Source organism: Scyliorhinus torazame, chromosome 3 (assembly GCF_047496885.1).
Source record: "Scyliorhinus torazame isolate Kashiwa2021f chromosome 3, sScyTor2.1, whole genome shotgun sequence".
In the NCBI taxonomy this organism is placed as follows: domain Eukaryota; kingdom Metazoa; phylum Chordata; class Chondrichthyes; order Carcharhiniformes; family Scyliorhinidae; genus Scyliorhinus; species Scyliorhinus torazame.
This window is the reverse complement of record NC_092709.1, coordinates 263,306,176-263,326,274: the sequence shown is the minus strand read 5'-3', so window position 1 is coordinate 263,326,274 and position 20,099 is coordinate 263,306,176. Positions and strand designations below refer to the sequence as shown.

The 20,099-nt window shown below is 46.8% G+C and overlaps 2 protein-coding genes across 6 annotated transcripts in view; one reads left to right on the top strand and one right to left on the bottom strand.

Moving 5' to 3' along the window:
- The window catches only part of LOC140409088 (gamma-secretase subunit Aph-1b-like), a 139,246-nt gene extending 137,033 nt beyond the window's left edge, over positions 1-2,213 (top strand). Inside the window, exon 7 of the mRNA XM_072497194.1 lies at positions 1,629-2,213. Coding sequence (XP_072353295.1) covers positions 1,629-1,645 — 17 coding nt within the window. The 3' untranslated portion in view covers positions 1,646-2,213. The remainder of the gene's footprint in view (positions 1-1,628) is intronic.
- ca9 (carbonic anhydrase IX) overlaps positions 1-20,099 on the bottom strand; it is a 259,496-nt gene that overhangs the window by 27,915 nt on the left and 211,482 nt on the right. For 4 of the 5 annotated variants that reach the window (XM_072497192.1, XM_072497189.1, XM_072497190.1 and 1 more), the window contains exon 12: positions 17,197-17,629. The exons of the other annotated variant lie outside the window; for it this stretch is intronic. In XM_072497192.1, the coding sequence (XP_072353293.1) occupies positions 17,569-17,629 (61 nt within the window). In that variant the 3' untranslated portion in view covers positions 17,197-17,568. Of the gene's footprint in view, positions 1-17,196; positions 17,630-20,099 lie in introns of those variants that run through there. 5 annotated transcript variants of the gene reach the window in all.

Genomic DNA, 20,099 nt, shown 5'->3' with positions numbered 1-20,099 from the left:
CTAATGTTTTTTGTCCCTTGGTATTTCTCAACTCGACCCATACAGATTCCACATTGTCAGAGCTAATATCCTTTCTCACTATTGTGTTAATTTCCTCTTTAACCAGCAGTGCCATGCCACCACCTTTTCTTTTATTCCTGTCCTTCCCAAATACTGAGAACCCTGGGACATTCAGTTCCCATCCCTGTTCACCCTGCAGCCATGTCTCTGTAATCCCAATTATATCATACCCATTTATATCTATTTGCGTGATTAGTTCATCCACTTCATTGCAAATGCTCCGTGAATTAAGGCACAGAGCCTTTAAGTTTGTCTTTTTCACAATGCTTGTCTTGCTCCCAATATTTTTCTCTACTGTCCTGTTTGAATTTTGTCCTTGGTTTCTCCACCTATCACTTTTCTTATTCACTTTTCTACATTTTGCTTTTGTCCTTGCTCCCTCTTTCTCTGATTCCTTGCGTAGGTTCCCATCCTCCTGGCATATTAGTTTAAATCCTCCCCAACCGCTCTAGCACATCAGTTCTTGTCCTGCCCAGGTGTAACCCGTGCAGTTTGTACAGGTCCCACCTCCCCCAGAACCGGTCCCAATGCCCTAAGAATCTGAAATCCTCCCCCTGACACCATCTCTTCAGCCACGTATTCATTCTATATATATCCTGTCATTTCTACTGTGACTAGTATGTGGCACCGGTAGTAATTCTGAGATCACTACCTTTTGAAGTCCGATTTCTTAATTTCCTCTCCTGGCTCCCTGTATTCTGCTTTCAGGACCTCATCCCTTTTTTTACCCATGTCATTTGTACTGATGTGTACCACGACCACTGGCTGTTCACCTTCCCCCAACCAGAATGTCCTGTACCCGCACCGGGACATCCTTGATCATAACCAATGAATTGCTTTTGAAGTGTACTCACTTTTCCCCCAAAATATTATTCATAAAATTTTTTTAAAGTACATTCTATATGTTTTCAATTGGAAAGATTTTGTGAAGTGCAGTAGAATTCAACTTTCTTCATATAGCATATTCCATTCTGAGGTGCATCAATACAATTTCAATACTCTTGATATTTACAATGTATTTTTCATGTCAGGCATACAGCCCTAGGGGTTCTACAAATTGTCCAACTCTTGGATACTATGACTGTACGGCCTTGCACAGCGGCCTTACCCCATTGCGCCCCTGTGGCGGCTGCCCCAAGATTCCGTGCATCACTCAGTAAATGTTGTCACTGTTGGCTTGCAGCCAGTTTGCCAACGATGCAATTCTTCAAACACTTGCCTGTCCTTTACATCAACCTGCATTCCAGGAAGATGGTGCCTCTAAGAATGCCATGATGTGGAGATGCCGCTGTTGGACTGGGGTGAGCACAGCAAGAAGTCTTACAACACCAGGTTAAAGTCCAACAGGTTTGTTTCAAATCACTAGCTTTCGGAGCACTGCTCCTTCCTCAGGTGAATGCAGCACTCCTTTAGTACTCCACTGGATATCAACCTATACTTATTCACAGAAGCTGGAACCAATAGCCTTCTGACTTGGAGGTGATGGTGCCACCACTGAACAACGCTGACAGTTTGTTGTTAAGAAAATGGTAACAATGTTTTTTCTTCTTCTCTATCCTTTGCTTTAGGTAAGGAAAACAAATAGTATTGCTACACAGGCTGGCTCCTGATGGAAACAAATACCACTAATCCAGGATGCGATCTTGCCAGAAACTGCACAGTGCTGGAGTTCTAACAACAACCTTGAACATAGTTGAAGCAATACCACAGTAAATTTTATTTACAGGGAACAATTAAAGAGAAGAAGACAGACATCCATTGTTCTTCTATTTGACACTGGTCGGACTGCCTGCACACTCCTGTGTGTGGGTGTGTGCAAGAAAACTTTTTTACTGAACAGAAAAGTTTGCAATTGCAAAGCATTGTGCCATGATTGGGGATGAGAAATTTTTGGTTTTAAGGTAACCAATGGGCTTTTGCTTTTTATAAATTAGAAATGTAATTCTTATACAACCTGGAAATGGTATTCTCTATACAAGTTGTTTATGCAGTGCTCAGTATACCAGGGTAAATGTATAAGGTGTATTGTGGACCTGGAACCATTCATATACCAGGATTTTATTACAGTTTCTCCTTTAAAGTCATTTATTTTGACATTATCATGGTCATGTTTATCAATGCATTAATTAATAAAGTCTAATTATGAAATACTATATCTTGAGAGTACTTCAACTGGATTATTACCTCCCCGTTCACTTGCTACCTCGGGTTATTCGGACCATTACAGGACTTTGGCACATTGGGAGCAGAAAATTGAGCTCTGGTTCTGGCCAAATACTCCTGGAATTATGGCAGTTTACATCTTGCAATTGGGTTGCGTGCCTATGTTGATACCAAACATTAGGTACCTTACTACATTCCTGGGGCTGAATTTTCCCATCATCCACCATCATCTGGTGGACTCCCAATGATGGGCTGGAAAGCTAGGGGTGTCCCCCACCTCAGCCATTTTCCATATCCCTAGCCGCACTTTACCCCTGGCAAGCAATTAATTAGTTACAATCAGGGTTGCCGGCTCTTAAAAGGGCAGCCATTCATGCCCAGTAGCTACTGGTCAGTTGGTCAGCTCAGCAGTGCCACTGGGAGTGCTAGCCACTGCTGAGACTGCACCTAGAAGATGAGGATGGCATGCGAGCAAGCTGCCTGTCCAACCAGGGAAATGGGGCCAGGAGGAGTCCGGTGGGGGAAGAGAGGTGGTGTTGCCAGCGGTGGCAGGAAGAGACTGCTTTTATGGCCAGAATTATTCCAGTCCATTAAAAGTAGTTTCCTTGGATAAATTAAAGTATTGCAGAACTTTTTTATTACACCATTAGCATTATGTAGCATGGATAATCATTGGGATTTTCAGACACTTTTCATATGGGCAGCATGGTAGCACTGTTGCTTCACTGTCAGGGACCCGGGTTCGAAACCCGGCTTGGGTCACTGTCTGCGCAGAGTCTGCATGTTCACTCCGTGTATGCTTGGTTTTTCTCCGGGTGCTCTGGTTTCCTCCCACAAGTCCCGAAAGACGTGCTGTTAGGTGAATTGGACATACTAAATTCTCCCTCAGTGTACCCGAACAGGCGCCATAGTGTGGTGACTGGGGATTTTCACAGTAACTTCATTACAGTGTTAATGTAAGCCTATTTATGACACTAATACAGATTATTGTTAGAATTGAACAGAATGTGTTTTAGACCAGGTAGAGTTAAAGCATTGGATGAAGGAAGATTAATGAGAACAGTGCAATGATTATAGGCTCAAGAGAAGTAGTGGAGAGGTAGGGTCTATGTCATCAGCAATGATATAGAAGATTACCACATGCTTACAGGTCACAAAGAGATGATGTGTAGATAAAATAAAGCAGAAGCCAAAGATAGACCTTTGCAAGACCCTAGAGGTGACCGTGTAGGGAGGTATGATTGTTCAAGATCTCGTAACTGAACCTGGAGAGGCAGAAGGGGAACCATGTTAGAGAAGTCCTACAAAAACTGGATTATGGAAGCGATTCTGATTGACCATGTCAACTGTCATAGACAGGACAAGGAGGTCACAGTCATAGAGTTTGTAACGCGTGACTTTAGCCAATACTATGATCCATCGCAAACAAAGTGCAGGATTCAAACAAGATGTGGGAGAGATCAGCATAGAGCTCGTCGGTGAGGATAAGGTGGAGTTTGAGAAAAGAGAAGAGTGAGAGGGATTGATGGACAAGACAGATGGTGAAGTGGATTGTGGAAAAGTTTTACAGCAATTTTCAATCTGCTAAAATGTCAGCTAGCATTCGGTCAGGAGGGTGAGTGATCAGGCATTGAGTGAGGGCAAGGAATAAAAGCAGCAACGCAATGAGGGTTTGCTGTGATGAGAGAAATTACATTTGATAAATTTGACCAATGCCTCAAGACATCTTGCTTGACCCTTCCCAACCCCCTGTATCCTGAATGGTGATGATTTCCAATGTAGCCTCCGAGGAGCTCCGGGATTTCAGAATATGAGGCTTCCCCTGCAAACTCTGTTCTGATCTGCTATCCACTGCTTTCTCGTGTCTATCGGGAATTCTGCCGATTTACTGTCAGAATTACAGCAGAGGATCATCATAAATTCAACTCCTACTAAAGGGAATAGTGGCAATGTCACTGGAGTAGTAATCCAGGGGTCCAGGAAAATGCTCTGGGGACAAGGATTTGAAGTCTGCCACAATAACTGGTGGAATTTAAATGCAGTTCATGAACCTGAAATTAAAAAGCTAGTCTTGGTAATAATGACCACAAAGACTTTGTGTTTTTTTTTTTAAACCACAATGTGGTTCACTAATGCCCGTTAGGGAAGGACCTAGTGTGACCCAAACCCACAACAATGTGATCGACTCTTCACTGCCCTCTAAAGTGACCTAGCAAGACTCCAAGTTGTATAAAACTGCTGGAAAGCCTACAAAAAGAAATGAAACTGAATGGAACACCTGGGGCAGGATTCTCCGCGAACCGGCGGGGTGGGCAACTCCAGCGTGAAGGAGTGGCGTGAACCACTCTGGCACGGGCCGCCCCGAAGGTGCGGAATCCTCCGCACCTTCAGGGCTAGGCCGGCGCCAGAGTGGTTTGCGCCCTGCCGGCCGCGCAGAAAGGGCTTGCCGCCACACCAACTGGCGCCGAAGGGCCTCTGCCGGCTGGCGCGAGTTGGCGCATGCGCGGGAGCGCCAGTGTGTGCTGGCGTCATCCCAGTGCATGCGCAGGGGGGGTTCATCGCCACGTCGACCATCGCGGAGGACCACAGCAGCCGACGCAGAGGAATATAGTGCCCTCACGGCACAGGCCCGCCCACAGATCGGTGGGCCCCGATCGTGGGCCAGGCCACTGTGGGGGCACCTCCCGGGGCCAGATCCCCCGCGCCCTACTGAGGACCTCGGAGCACGCCCGCGCCGGCGGGACCGGGCGAAAACGGGCGGCCACTCGGCTCATCGCAGGCCGGAGAATCGCCGGTGGGGCCGCTGCCAGCGGCTGCCAACCAGCGCGCCGCGATTCCCGCCCCCCCGCCAAATCCCCGGCGCCGGAGAATTCGGCAGCCGGCAGGGGCGGGATTCACGCCGCCCTCCAGCGATTCTCTGACCCGGCGGGGAGTTGGAGAATCCCGCCCCTGGTATCAACGTAGGCACCAAAAACAACAGCAAGCACAACCCTGCAAAGTCCTCCTTACTAACATCTAGGGGCTTGTACCAAAATTGGGAGAGCTGTCTCGCAGACTAGTCAAACAACAGCCTAATGTGGTCACAGTCACAGAATCATACCATACAATGTCTGAGACTCCAACATTATCAATATTGGGAGCATCCTGCCCCACTGACAGGACAGACCCAGCAGAGGTGATGGCACAATGGCGTACAGTCAGGAGGAAGTCGCCCTGGGAGTCCGCACCATCGACTCTGGATCCCATGAAGTCTCATGGCATCAGGTCAAGTAGTGTACATGAAACCTCCTGCTTATTATCACCTACTGCACACCCTCTGCTGGTGAATCAGTACTCCTCCAGGTTGAACACCACTTGGAGGAAGCACGGGGGGTGGCAACGATGCAGAATATACTCTGTGGGGTCTTCAACGTCAATCACCAAGAGTAGCTCGGTGGAACCATTACTATCTGAGCTGGTTAAATCCTTAAGTACATAGCTGATGGACTGGGACTGCAGCAGGTGGTGAGGGAACCAGTAAGAGGGAAAAAGCTACATGACCTCATTCTCACCAATCCGCCTGTTGCAGATGCATCTGTCCACGACAGTATTGGTAGGAGCAGCTATCGCACAGTCCTTGTGGAGATAAATTCCCACCTTCGCATTGTGTTGTGTGGCACTACGACCATGCTAAATGTGATAGACTTTGAACAGATCTAGCAACTCCAAACTGGGCGTACATGATGTACTGTGGATCATCATCATCAGAATTATATACAACCACAATCTGTTACAGATTTTTACAGATGCACCATAGACAGCATCCTGTCTGGCTGTATCACAGCCTGGTATGGCAACTGCTCGGCCCAAGACCGCAAGAAACTTTAGAGTTGTGAACACCGCCCAGTCCATCTCACGAACCAGCCTCCCATCCATTGACTCTGTCTACACCTCCCGCTGCCTTGGGAAAGTGGGCATCATAATCAAAGACCTCTCCCCCTCGGCTTACTCACTCTTCCAACTTCTTCCATCGGGCAGGAGACATAAAAGTCTGAGAACACGCACAAACAGACTCAAAAACAGCTTCCCCACTGTCACCAGTCTCCTAAACGACCCTCTTATGGACTGACCTGATTAATACTACACCCTGTATGCTTCACCCGATGCCTGTGTCTATTTATTTACGTTGTGGCCTGTGTCTATTTATTTACGTTGTGTACTGTGTACCTTGTGTTGCCCTATTATGTATTTTCTTGTCTGGTACTAAATGATCTGTTTGAGCAGCACGCAGAAAAATACTTTTCACTGTACCTTGGTACACGTGACAACAAACAAATCCAATCCACTGACTGCAGAGCACCAATGGCAATTGCTGGTGGTGAGCGGTAAGACTAGAGGCTGAACACTGGGGTTCAGCAACATCTTTTGTGCTCCCATACCCTCCACCTCAAACACTGTTGAGATAAAACTGGCCGATTTTAAGTATGGGACTGGTGAAAAAGCAATCATTTTTGAAAATCAGGAATTGTTTTTCAGAGATGGACAATAGTTATACACTTGTACTCCATAGTCTTGTGATGGTGCAATTGCATAAAGAACAATACAGCACAGGAACAGGCCCTTCGGCCCTCCCCTGTGCTGATCACGTGTGCTATCTAGACCAATCGCCTGTATCCTTCTATACCCCATCTGTTCAAGTGTCTATCTAGATAAGTCTTAAATGTTACTAATATATCTGCCTCAATTGGCAGTGCATTCCAGGCCACCACCACCCTCTGTGTAAAAAAAACTTCCCCATACATCTCCACTGAACCTTTCCCCCTCCCCTTGAACTCGTGCCCCCTTGTAATTGTCATTTCCGCCCTGGGAAAAGCCTCCAACTATTCACCCTATCAGTACCCTCATAATTTTATAAACTTCTGTCAGGTCGCCCCTCAGCCTTTGTCTCTCTAGTGAGAATAATCCTAATTTATTCAATCTCTCCTCATAGCTAATCCCCTCCATACCAGGCAACATTCTGGTAAACCTTGGGCGGAATTCTCCCCCCCCCCCCCCCCCACACGGGTGGGAGAATCGCCGGGGCACTGTGCGTGTCCCGCCACACTGTTCCGACACCCGTAACGGGCAAGCAGCGTTTCTCTGGCCCGGATGGGCCGAGCGGCCTGCCCAAAATGACGGGTTCCCACAGGCGCCATCCACACCTGGTCGCTGCCGGCGGGAACAGCGTGGGAACGCTGGAGGGACGGCCTTTGGGAGGGGGGGGTGTTCAACTGGGGTCTGGCCCGCGATCGGTGCCCACTGATCGGCGGGCCGGCCTCTCTGAAGGAGGACCTCCTTTGTTCCGCCGCCCCGCAAGATCATCCGACATCTTCTTGCGGGGCGGTCTCTGGGAGGACGGCAACCACACATGCGGGGTGATGCCAGTTACGCGGCGGCGGCCGAGTCATTTACGCGGCGCCGCTTTTACGTGGCGCCAATGCCTGCCGCGCGTAAATGACGCAACGCCACTCCTAGCCCCCCTGGGGGCGGGAGAATAGGGGGCTGGGAGCGGGCTCCGACGCCGGAGTGAAACACTCCAGTTTTCACTCCGGCGTCGGCACTTAGACCCCCGATGGGAGAATTGCGCCCCTCTCTCCAAAACCTCCACGTCTTTCTGGTAGTGTGGTAGCCAGAATTCGACACAGTATTCCAAATGTGGCCTAATCAACGTTCTATATAACTGTCACATAATTTGCAAGCTTTTATACTTGATACCCCGTTCTATGAAGGCAAGCATGCCATATGCTTTCTTTTCCACCATTTCCACCTGCGCTGCCACTTTAAGGGATCTGTGGACTGTCATGTGAGAGTACCTTTAAGAAATGGGTGTTTATTACTACAGTGATGTCAGAGAGTGGGTGAAGCTGGGCTGTCTGTCAGCTTTTTACTTTCGTTTTTGAGCAGGCTGCAGGGTGTGTTTTAGTTTCGTTTTCAGTGTCGGAGCTGAAGCCAGACCAAGCAGGTGTACTGCTGTTCTCTCTGCCATCAAAAGACTATCTCTTAATCATTTGGTGAATTCAGAATTATAAATGTTTTCAGTAGTGACTTTAACCTGATATGCTTCTGATAAAGGTTTTGTTTTTAAGTCGTATGGATGTTAAAAGGAAAGCTTAAAGGATTACTTAGTGTTGTAGTCTTTGGGGGTTGTATTTGAATTAATGGTTGCTAAGATGTTCACTATGTTTTAAAAAGGTCAACTTGGGTTCATAAAATAAACATTGTTTCGCTTTAAAAAATACTTTTCCATTTCTGCTGTACCACACCCTGTAGAGTGGGCCGTGTGCTCCCCATACCACAATCTATTAAAAGTTGTGGGTCAGGTGAACTCCATGATACACTTTGGGGTTCTCTAAACCCTGGCCCATAACAGTATCATCTGAAAACTTGATAATCAGACCAGCTACGTTTTCTTCCAAGTCATTTATATATATATATTACAACAGCAGAGGTCCCAGTTCTGATCCCGGCGGAACACCACTTGTTACAGACCTCCATTTGGAAAAACACACTTCCACTGCTTTCCTCTGTCCTCTATGGCCAAGCCAGTTCTGAATCCATCAAGCTAGTTTACCCCTGACCCCATGTGATGTAATCTTTTGAACCAGCCTGCCATGAAGGACCTTGACAGATGCGTTACTAAAGTCCATGCAGACAACATCCACAGCCCTTCGCTCGTCAATTATTTTTGTCACTTCCTCAAAAAACTCAATTAAATCAGTGAGACATGACCTCCCTCATACAAAACCATGCCGTCTGTTGCTAACGAGACCATTCACTTCCAAATGTGCATAGATCCTAAGCGGGATTCTCCCTTCTGGGAGACTAGGTTCCCACGCCAGCGGGAGAACCGGCGCCAACCACTCCAGCGTCAACAGCCGGCTAGGTGGACACCGAAGGGGTTGGCACCACTCCAGCTGGTGCCGAAGGGACTGCGCGTGTTTGCGCATGTGCCGAAGGTCCCGCGTGATTTTGCGCATGCGCGGAACTGGCGGCGTGGTTCTGCGCATGTGCAGACCGGCCGGCATAATTTGGCGCATGCTCGGGGGGGTTCTCCTCTCCACGCCGGCCATGGCAGAGCCCTACATGGGCCAGCGCGGAAAGAAGATGTGCCCCCATGGAACAGTCCTGCCCACAGATCGGTGGGCCCCGATCGCGGGCCAGGCAATCGTGGGGACTGCCCCAGGGTCGGATCCTCCCGCGCCACCCTGAGGACCGCCCCCACCGACTTACCTGCCAGATCCTGCCGTGTGGGACCATGCATAACCCACACCGGCGGGACTGGCCAAAAACGGACGGCCGCTCGGCCCATCGGGGCCCGGAGAATTGCCGCGGGGGGGGGGGGGGCAGCTGGCAATGCCCCCCCGACCGGCGTGCTGTGAATCCCGCCCCCACCCGAAAAACCGAGCCGGAGAATACGGCAGCCGGCGTCGGGGCGGGATTCGCGCCGCCGCCCGGGGATTCTCCGACCCGGCGGGGGGTCGGAGAACCCCACCCCTATCTCTGAGAATCTTTTGCAACAATTTCACTATCACTGACGCTAAGCTCAGTGATAGTTATTCCTGCTACCCTTCTTAAATAACGGCACAACATTGGCTATCCTCCAATCCTCTGGGATCTCACCTGTGGTCAACGAGGAAACAAAGATTTCTGTTAGAGGCCCAGCAATTTCATCTTTTGTCTCCCTCAGTAATCTGCGATAGATGCCATCTGGCCCTGGGGATTTGTCTACTTGAATGCTTTTTAACACACCAAACACTTCCTCCCTCATAATAACGACCTGTTCTAAAGTGTTTACACATCCCTCTGAGGCACCACCAATCAACATGTCCCTCTCCTTTGTGATTACCGATGCAAAATACTCATTAATAATCTCACCTACTTCCTTTGGTTCTACGCATTATTTCCCTTCTTTGTCCTTGAGTGGACCAACTCTTTCTCTAGCTACCCTCTTGTTCCTAATATACGTCTAAAATGCCTTGGGATTCTCCTTAATCCTGTCTGCCAATGACATTTCCTTACCCTTTTTTGTCCTCTTAACTCCCTGCTTGAGCTATTTTCTACTTTCCTTGTATTTTTCAAGTGCTTCATCTGTGTTTAATTGCCTAGACCTCACATATGTCTCCTCTGGTTTAGCACACTGGGCTAAATCGCTGGCTTTGAAAGCAGACCAAGGCAGGCCAGCAGCGCGGTTCAATTCCCGTACCAGCCTCCCCGAACAGGTGCCGGAATGTGGAGACTAGGGGCTTTTCACAGTAACTTCATTTGAAGCCTACTTGTGACAATAAGCAATTTTCACTTCATTTTTCTTTTTGACTAGACTTGCAATTTCCCTGCTCATCCATGGTTCCCGAATCCTGCCTTTCCTGTCCTTCCTTTTTACCGGCACATGCCTGTCCTGCATTTCCATCAACTGCTCCTTAAAAGACTCCCACATGTCGAATGTGGATTTATCCTCAAACAGCCTCTCCCAAACAACAGCCTCTAAAATTTAGGGCAGCACGGTAGCACAGTGGTTAGCACAGTTGCTTCACAGCTCCAGGGTCCCAGCTTTGATTCCCAGCTTGGGTCACTGCCTGTGCAGAGTCTGCACGTTCTCCCCGTGTCTGCGTGGGTTTCCCCCTGGTGCTCCGGTTTCCTCACACAGTCCAAAGATGTGCAGGTTAGGTGGATTGGCCATGATACATTGCCCTTAGTGTCCAAAAAGGGTTAGCTGGGGTTACTGGGTTACGGGGATAAGGTGGCGGCGTGGGCTTAAGTAGGGTGCTCTTCCCAAGGGCCGGTGCAGACTCGATGGGCCAAATGGCCTCCTTCTGCACTGTAAATTCTATGATGAATCCTGTCTAATTTGGTCGTAGTTAGCCTTCCCCCAAGTTAGCACCTTAACCCTAGGACAACACTCGTTCTTTTCCATGAGTACCCGAAAGCTTATGGAATTGTGGTCCCTGTTCGCCACACGTTCTCCCACTGCAACTTTGATGACCTGGCTGGGCTCGTTCCCTAGTACTAGGTCCAGTATATCCCCTCTCTAGTTGGACTATCCACATGTTGTTCCAAAGAACCTTCCTGGGCACACTTATCAAATACAGTAAACAAAACCTGTAAAAGAACAAGTGAGTGCCCATTAACATTTATTCCTCCAAGAATAGGCCATTCAGACCCTCAGATTTGTTCCACCATTCAATGGCAATATGGTTGAATTGTATCAACTCCATTTATCTAGTCGTAGAAAACAATCAGGAGAGCCACTGCAAAATTCCATGTTCTATTGTACCACAATGTAAAATTACCTTGAAAAACAGTGGAAATCAAACTAATTGCTTCTATTTTTGCCTGCTAATCTAGCAAATTATTTTAATTAAATTGTTATATCTTATTTTGGTGAAGTGGATGAACTCTGCCTGATCATTATTAGTAATGGACTGGGGGATGGGTCCAATATCAATTGGGAAACGTGAAGGCCATTACAAAAGCAAAATTCTACAGGTGCTGGAAATCTAAAATAAATGGAAATTTATTTTAGATTTCCAGAACCTGTAGAATTTTGCTTTTGTAATGGCCTTTTGTCAGGCCGTTCTGGTGAAAGGTCATCAACCTGAAATATTAAAGGTGGGTACAGCTGGCATATTCAGCTACATCCTGCTGTGTGCACGGCCCCACATCCCTCACTCTGTCTTTTCAAGCTACTCCATCACCATTGCTCTTACCCATTTACCTTGCAAGTGTTCCTAGCCCTCTCTGTCTGTGTACTTCCTCATCTGTACATCCACCACTAACTCTCATCTCAAAGCAATGTCTTGGTCAACGTCACTAACTCTATCCATTGGATGAGCACATGCTGTTACACTCACTCATATGTCTCTCTTTAGCCTCTCAGCAGAAGAGAACGCAGAACACCAGGACAGGCAGATCGTAGGAACGGGTTGAGGGGGGGGGGGGGTGCTCTACAGAACACAGCTCATAACTGCAGAGGAGAACACACTGGAGATGAGTGGAGTTTGTGCAGTGCAGGCCTTGGCTGTCAAAGATGGTATGCAGGGAGCTCCCAGCTGTCCGATGACAATGAAATAAAAAATACTCACAACACTTGTAATGGTATATATATATATATAGGCAAGCTAGTGAAGGGTTAATTATTACATCTCAGTGTAATTCAAACACTAGAGGGCACCACCAGTTCTTAGTATAACTATCACACCTCAGGGAATGCTGGATAGAACTAGCAAGGGAGACAGACTGAGAACAGCACGAAGAGTAGTTTAGATTAGAGAAAGTTAACACCAGGATATCATCAGTGTGTACTAGATTATAGTTTACTGCTAGACAGATTCACATTACTTTATTACTAGTTATAGCTCAGTAGTGTGTGCGAACGTCATTTAATTTATCGTTATTCAATAAATTAGTTTTGATTCAATCTAAAGATTGGTGGTTTCTTTGTCATCAACTGAATGAACCATTCTGGATCAAAAGGCAAAGAACCGATATATTACCACCAAAGGAGACAGAGACAGCAGTGGAGAGTCTAAGTTTGAGAGCGCAGACCTCTCCAAACTCTGCTCAGCTCGGTACAGGCACTGTGCCCTGGGAGTGTCGATACAGTACTAATGTGTAGCAAACATTTCCACTTCTGACCTTATATTGGAGTCATTGGTGAATCAGCAGAAAATGGTTGGGCCCAGGACATTACCGGGAACACTTGCAGTAATAGCCTGGGGCTCAGTTTATTGGCTTCCAAAAACCAAAACCATCTTCCTTTGTGCTAAGTATGACTCCAACCTATGGAGCGTTTTCCCCCTTTGATTCCCATTGACTCCTGTTTTTTGCAGGATCCTTGATGCCACACTCAGTCAGATGCTGCCTTGATGTCAAAGGCAGTTAGATTTGTCGGATCTTCAAACTGCACTCACCGCAATTACAGAGAGATTGAAGGAGCCCATCCAAAGCAGGAGGGGAGGAGTGATATTGTAGACCACCAAGGTGCTGCCTTCTTCCATGGCGAGAGTCACCAGGGACATGCACCACCATCCATTCCAATCATTGCTGATGACAGGGGGACTGGAGAAGGGGGTAGTGTCAGTGGTATACGGGGCTATTTTGGAAGAGGAGAAGGCACCACTGGAAGGGATCAAAGCAAAGTGGGAGGAAGAGTTGGGAGAGGATATGGAGGAGGGGTTCTGGTGTGAGGTGCTCTGGAGAGTGAACTCCGTCACCTTGTGCGCGAGGTTGGGGCTGATACAGCTGAAGGTGGTATTTAGAGCACACCTCACGAGGGCGAGGATGAGCCGATTCTTTGAAGGAGTAGAAGATGTGTGTGAACGTTGCGGGGGGGGGGGGGTGCTATCACGTTCATATGTTTTGGTCCTGTTCAAAGCTGGAGGATTACAGGAAGGAGGGTTTTAGGGTAATTTCTAAAGTGCACATGAAACTGGACCCGGCCCCCGGGAGGCCATATTCGGGGTGTCGGACCAGCCAGGGTTGGAAACGGGTGCGGAGGCAGATGTTGTAGCCTTTGCCTAGTTGATCGCCCCAAGGCGGATCCTGATAGGTTGGAGAGCAACCTCTCCACCCTGTGCCTTGGCGTGGCGGGGGGGCCTGTTGGAATTCTTGAATCTTGAGAAGATTAAGTTTGAACTGAGGGGAAGGATGGAGGGGTTCTACAATTCATGGGCATTATTCATTATGCACTTTCAAGAACTGAATAACATCGAACATTAGTTGGGGCGGGTGGGAGAGTTGGGAGGAGGGGTCTGTGTGTGTTAATGACGACTATGGGTGATTCCTGATTCCTTTTTGTCATTTGTTGATGAGAACATGCGGGCTAATGTTTGGGGTTTGGTGGGAGGATGGGATCGTTGTTATTGATATGGGGATTGACATATTTGTTACTGATTATTGTTATTGTTGGTGGGTATAAATTTGGGAGAAAATGTGAAAAAGGAGAGTAAAAATATATTTTTTAAATCCTTTCCAATCATATGATAATGTGCAATATGCTCTCAGGAAATGGTGTGGTCACAGCCTAATGCATTTAAGTTAAACACTGCAGGCCTGGGTTCCTGATTCACTGCCATTTGTCCTGGTTCTTAACCCCTGCCTTCCCCCACAGCCTTTCCCAAATCCATGCCATCGTCCAGGTTAACATTCAGCTCAATATGAAATTTATTTTCTAACCTGATCATCTGGATATCCATATGATTTGAAGCAAATGTAAAATGAATTACTTTAGGACACATTTCAGGAAGAATAGCCTTATTAGTTGATTGCATTATTCATCCACAATCACTAATTTTGGAATGAACCATTTATCCTGAAAGGTTGAGCCATTTGTTTGTTCAATTTTGAAGTAGCGCTCAGAAATAATTCCTTTAAAATGTCCCTCAACATCCATGTCAGGTAGCAGATTGAGGAAGAAGCATAATTAATTCTAGCTGCTCCTAATTCAGCGAACCACCCTTATCCTTGGCTTCCTGTCGCCCATATATATGAAACTCCTTATCCCAATCTATCCTCACCGTTTCTCACCTTAACTTTACAAGCTCCTCCAGCCTTGTGTTCACCATTACCTACTTGTCAATCTGACTCGGGTCTTTTGCAGGTTCCCCTCTCCCTTTTTCACATCTACTCGTGGCTGGGCCTTGAGCCACCTTGGCACACTCAACTCAGGATCGCATTGTAATCTCAGGCAAAAGGCATGAATTTCTGAAGTGAGGAAAACTGGGGTGGCACGGCGGCACAGTGGTTAGCACTGCTGCCTCACAGCACCAGGGACCCGGGTTCGATTCTGACCTCGGGCGACTGTCTGTGTGGAGTTGCACATTCTTCCCGTGTCTGCATGAGTTTCCTCCCACAGTCCAAATATGTGCAGGTATGCTAAATTGCCCCTAGGTGGGATTACGGGGATAGGGTGAGGAATTGGATTGGGTTTACGTAGTGTGCTCCTTCAGAGGGTCAGTGCAGACGCGATGGGCTAAATGGCCTACTTCTGCACTGTAGTGATTCTATGATAATACAACTGCCCTTGATATCAAGGCAGCATCTAACTGAATGTGGCATCAAAGACCCCTAGAAAAACTGGAGTCAATGGGAATAAAAGGGAAAAGCTCTCCACTTGTTGGAGTCATGCCTGGCACAAAGGAAGATGATTGTGGTTGCTGGAGGACAATAAACTCAGCCCCAAGTCATCACTGCAGCAATTTCTCATGGGAGTGTCCTAGGCCCAACCAGCTTCTGCTGATTCATCAATGACTACAATATAAGGTCAGAAGAGATGTTCTCTGCCAATTGCATAGTTCTGTTCACAACTCCTCATACTGAAGAAGGTGCGTGCCTGCTTGCAAAAGGACCTGTACAAAATTCAGAGGAAAGTAACATTCGCACCGCACAAGTGGTGGCATAATGGTGACACTGCTGCCTCACAGCGCCAGGGACCCGGGTTCGATTCTGGCTGTGGGTGAGTGTCTGCATGGAGTTTGCACATTCTCCCCATGTCTACGTGGGTTTCCTCTGGGTTTTCTGATTTCCTCCCACAGTCCAAAGGTGTGCATGTTAGGTGGATTGGCCATGATCAATGCGCGGAGTTACAGGGATTGGGCAGGGGAGTGGGCCTGGATAGGGTGTTCTTTCGGAGGATTGGTGCAGACTTGATGGGCCAAATGCCTCTTCTACACTGTAGGGATTCTATGGAAGTGCCAGGCAATGGCCATCTCCAACAAGAGGGAATGTAACGCCCCCCACTCCCCATCATCCCCATGATATTCAATGCCATGACCATCTCTGAATCCCCCACTATCAATATCATTAACCAGAAACAGCGAGTAACTCACCTCCTGACCAACCAAAGCCTGTCCACCATCGACAAGGCACAAGTCAGGAGTGTGATGGAATATTCTCCACTTGCCTGGATCAGTGCAGCTCCCACAACATTCAAGAAGCTCAACACCAACCGGAACAAAGCAGCCAACGTGATTGACACCCCATTCACTCTCTCCACAGTGGCATCAGTGTGCCCCATCTACAAGATGCACTGCAACAACTTGTCAAGCCTTCTTCAATAGTACATTACAAACCCATGACCTCCGCCACCTTGAAAGACAAGGAAGCACCAAATTCCCATTTGTGTCATGTATCACCCTGACTTGGAGCTATGTCTTTGTTCCTTTCTTGTCACTGTGTCAAATGCCTGAAATTCCTTCCCTATACTATACAGACTATCATGCTTTTTGAAGTTCACTTACTATCAACTTATCAAACATAAATAGGGATGGACAATAAATATTGGTCTTGCCATTAACACCCCAAGCCATAAATGAACTAAAAAAAAACCTAGAACTCCCTCCCTTAAATAATTAATTACGCCACTTTCCCTCTCCCTTTATAAGCTCATTTTTATGATCAGGCCTGTGATCAACACTTCTAAACTTTCTCCCCTTGGAGTCTATTTCTCTGTCTATTTGAAAGTGAGAAGGCCCGTGGGCGTTTTGTCTTTGATGGCGCTTTATCAATGCAAGTTGTCGTATTAGTACCCTGGGGACAGTGTCTTCTCTCCTGATTTGTGATTGTAGATTTCCTTTACTCCATAGACATTGCCTCATTTTAGACCGTAACTGAGATGTAACTGCTGTCATTTTAAAAAGATCTCTCTATTTCATCCTGCCACTTCTTCCAGTGTAGGTTAGTAGACTTTATGCTGCTTGGGACAATATCAGTTCAAAACTAAGAAGTGCAAATATATTTCCTTTTCCTCCCTGTCACAAAATTATACTTCGCCGCTGGGCAGATTATATAAGAGCCCACTTGTTTACTCATGATCAGTAAATATGCCCAAGCGCTCTTCAACAATATTCCTTTCCCCACCCCCACCAATTTGTGTGCGTGATATCCTGTGTCATATGGTACAGCAGATTATGTTACATAACCTGATATTTAATGTAGAAAAAAAACATAAACATTCAATAATTCATTTAAAGTTAACTTTTATACAACTGATCAAAATTGTTTACCATCCTTCTGGCACCCGAAAAATCAATAATCTCAGTGGGATTGCTTCACTCTACTTTCCGACGCTGCTCTATCTTTTAGATACCACTTTTTCATTCAACATTGTGCTCAGATCACACGTTACAATGCAATATTTATTAAAGAGTTACTTTTTACTGATACTGCACAGAATAATTGTTATTCAGAAGCAGATTCAAACTGCATCGAGATACATCTGAAGTTCTGTAGACGGTGGATAATAAACAGGTCATTTGTTCTCGAGGATTCTTCTGCTCCAATGCCCATGCTCAATCCCAGATTTCCAACTGGGAAAATTTATTTGCTGCGATCTCATGCCTCCATTGTAGCAGCAGGTTTATAAATTACCTTCTGCCCTCTCTCAGTGCTTGATCTAGAAGAGTAGAGGAAAGAAGAGTCGAGTTTGTATTAGGAAGTGAAAAGTTGCTGTGACGGGAATCAGAAAGAGGAAATTTGTTTTTTTTTTACAAGGAACACGGGTTCACCCAATTGAAAATCTGGTTTATGGTCAAATCACGAGTGCAAAAGTTTAATTTTGTTGCTCTTGCTCTTTCGTAAGAAATGCTTCTAACAGAAAGGAGAAATTGTGGCAATATCACTGGCCTAGCAATCTCGGCCCCTGTGAACATGGATTTAAATGCCATCGTAGCAGCTGGTGGAATTTAAATGCAATTAATTAATAGATTTGGAGTATAAAGCTCATCTCAGCACTGGTGACCATGAAACTATCATCGATTATTATTAAAACCCATCTGGTTCATTAAATCCCTTGAGGGATGGAAACCTTACCTGTTATGACCCACATGTAAGTCCAGAACCTGAGCAATGTGGTTAACTCTTAACTTCCCTCTGGAACAGCATTGCAAGTCACTCAGTTGTAGCACTTAGGGATGGGCAACAAATACTGGATTTTCCAAGAATGCCCACACTCCATAAAAGAAGAAAACTAATTATATGCATTTATGGATGTTGTATTAAAGGAACTATGTATTAATGGCCTGGTGTATTACTAAGATATGAGATCAGAAGACTCTTACTTCTAAACCAAGCTTCTAAAATGGAATTAGACTTATAAATCAATTAGTTTCTATGCCTCTGCGCTAAGAAAGGAAAAGAAAAATCAGCAAAGATCTTGTTTCTGCTCACTCTATGGATGTTGTGTGGGAATATGAACATGATTGGCTGCGGTGCCCTCTATGTATTAAAAGCCTGTTGACATTCACTTTCAAGACTCTGATGTGAATAGTTCTCCTTGGCCAAGGAACCAGTATCCGTGGAACTGTACTCATCACCAAAAGAGGAGCAGAGGAAACGGATGGGGAAATAAGTGAACAAGGAAGCAGGTCATGAAAATTAAGTTTTAAATCTTACGATCAACCTCAACCTCCTTGGCCTGATTGCCCACCCCTCCATTCTCCTAGGCCCAGCATGTGTGCTCTTCACAAGCATCTTGAGCCTGTTTTTACCTGCTCAATGTTTGGAGTTCAACTGATTCAAAAATGTTGGTCAAGCGCTGGGTAGGACTACAGCCTGAGAACGGCTGCTCGCTTCAAATCAGCAACTGGGCACAAAGCATTCCTGCGGATCTTACTTATCCAGCTTTGAGGTATTGTACACTATATCTGGCAGAGATACAACCTGGCTGATCTAGTGGCCCCGCTAATCTTCAGCAACACGTTACCTGGCTTTTGGATTGCATTCCCTCTCAGTGAGGGAAGTGCGTGGTCGCCAGACTGCATCTCCCCCTAGTGGCAGCATTGCACAATAAGCTCAATTCCCTCAGCTGGGTTAGGGTTTCATTGTGACGTGGATTTCAAAACACTGGCATTGAGATCAAATCAGGATCCTGAGCCCGAACTTGCCAGAGCAAGATCTGCAATGCAATCTTCTGGGACGTGGTCACCTAATTGGCCAGCTCCACATTCACCGTCTCATTAAGGATGGTGAGCAGGCTCCAGATGCCTTAGGTCGAATCAGAAGCAGAACTGGAGCCTCAGCAGTTTTTAAAATTAATTCTTTCAGGGGATGTGGGCGTCGCTGGCCAGGCCAGCATTTATTGCAGAATTGGTGACCCGCCTTCTTGAACCACCACAGTCCAGAGATGTGCAGGTTAAATGGATTGGCAATGCTAAATTTCTCCTTGGTGTCCAAAGATGTGCAGGTTAGGTAGGGTAACAGAGATAGGCTGGCGGAGTTTTCCTGGGTGGGGTGCTCTTTCAGAGTGTTGGTGCAGACTCAATGAGCTGAATGGCCTCCTTCTGCACTGTAGGGATTCTAGTCTATGGATTCTAGGGATATGGTGTAGGTACACCCACAATACTGTTAGGGAGAGAGTTCCGGGAGGAACAAGTGCTACTGAGGCAGGACAGGGAACACAGGGGTGCATCCATTTTAGGCAACAACAGTGTTGTGGATGGAGAAAAACCATTATGAGGGCCAAAGCCGGTTCGATTCCTCACAGGGAGGAAACATTAAACCGTGCGGACTGATTTTCCTGCCTGCAGCATTGATTTGATTTGATTTATTGTCACATGTACCGAAGTACAGTGAAAAGTATTTTTCTGTGGCCGAGGATTGTCATTGGAGGAGGCAGCCCCTACCTCAGGCATCCCTCGGCCTGCTGCAGGGAGGCTGCGTCCATTCAGTTGACGGCTTCCATATGCCACGGGGGCGGGAGGGCTACTCTATTCCCAGCAAAATGCTGGTGATGCTGCAACATTCTTCCTAATTTTGGTATTAACAATGATAATTGCCTTTTGTCTCGGTGGAGTGGGCAGCCAATCCTGGGAAAGTTCCCCGGAGGCCAGAATGTTTGGACAGCCACCCTGACATGGCTCCCTCAT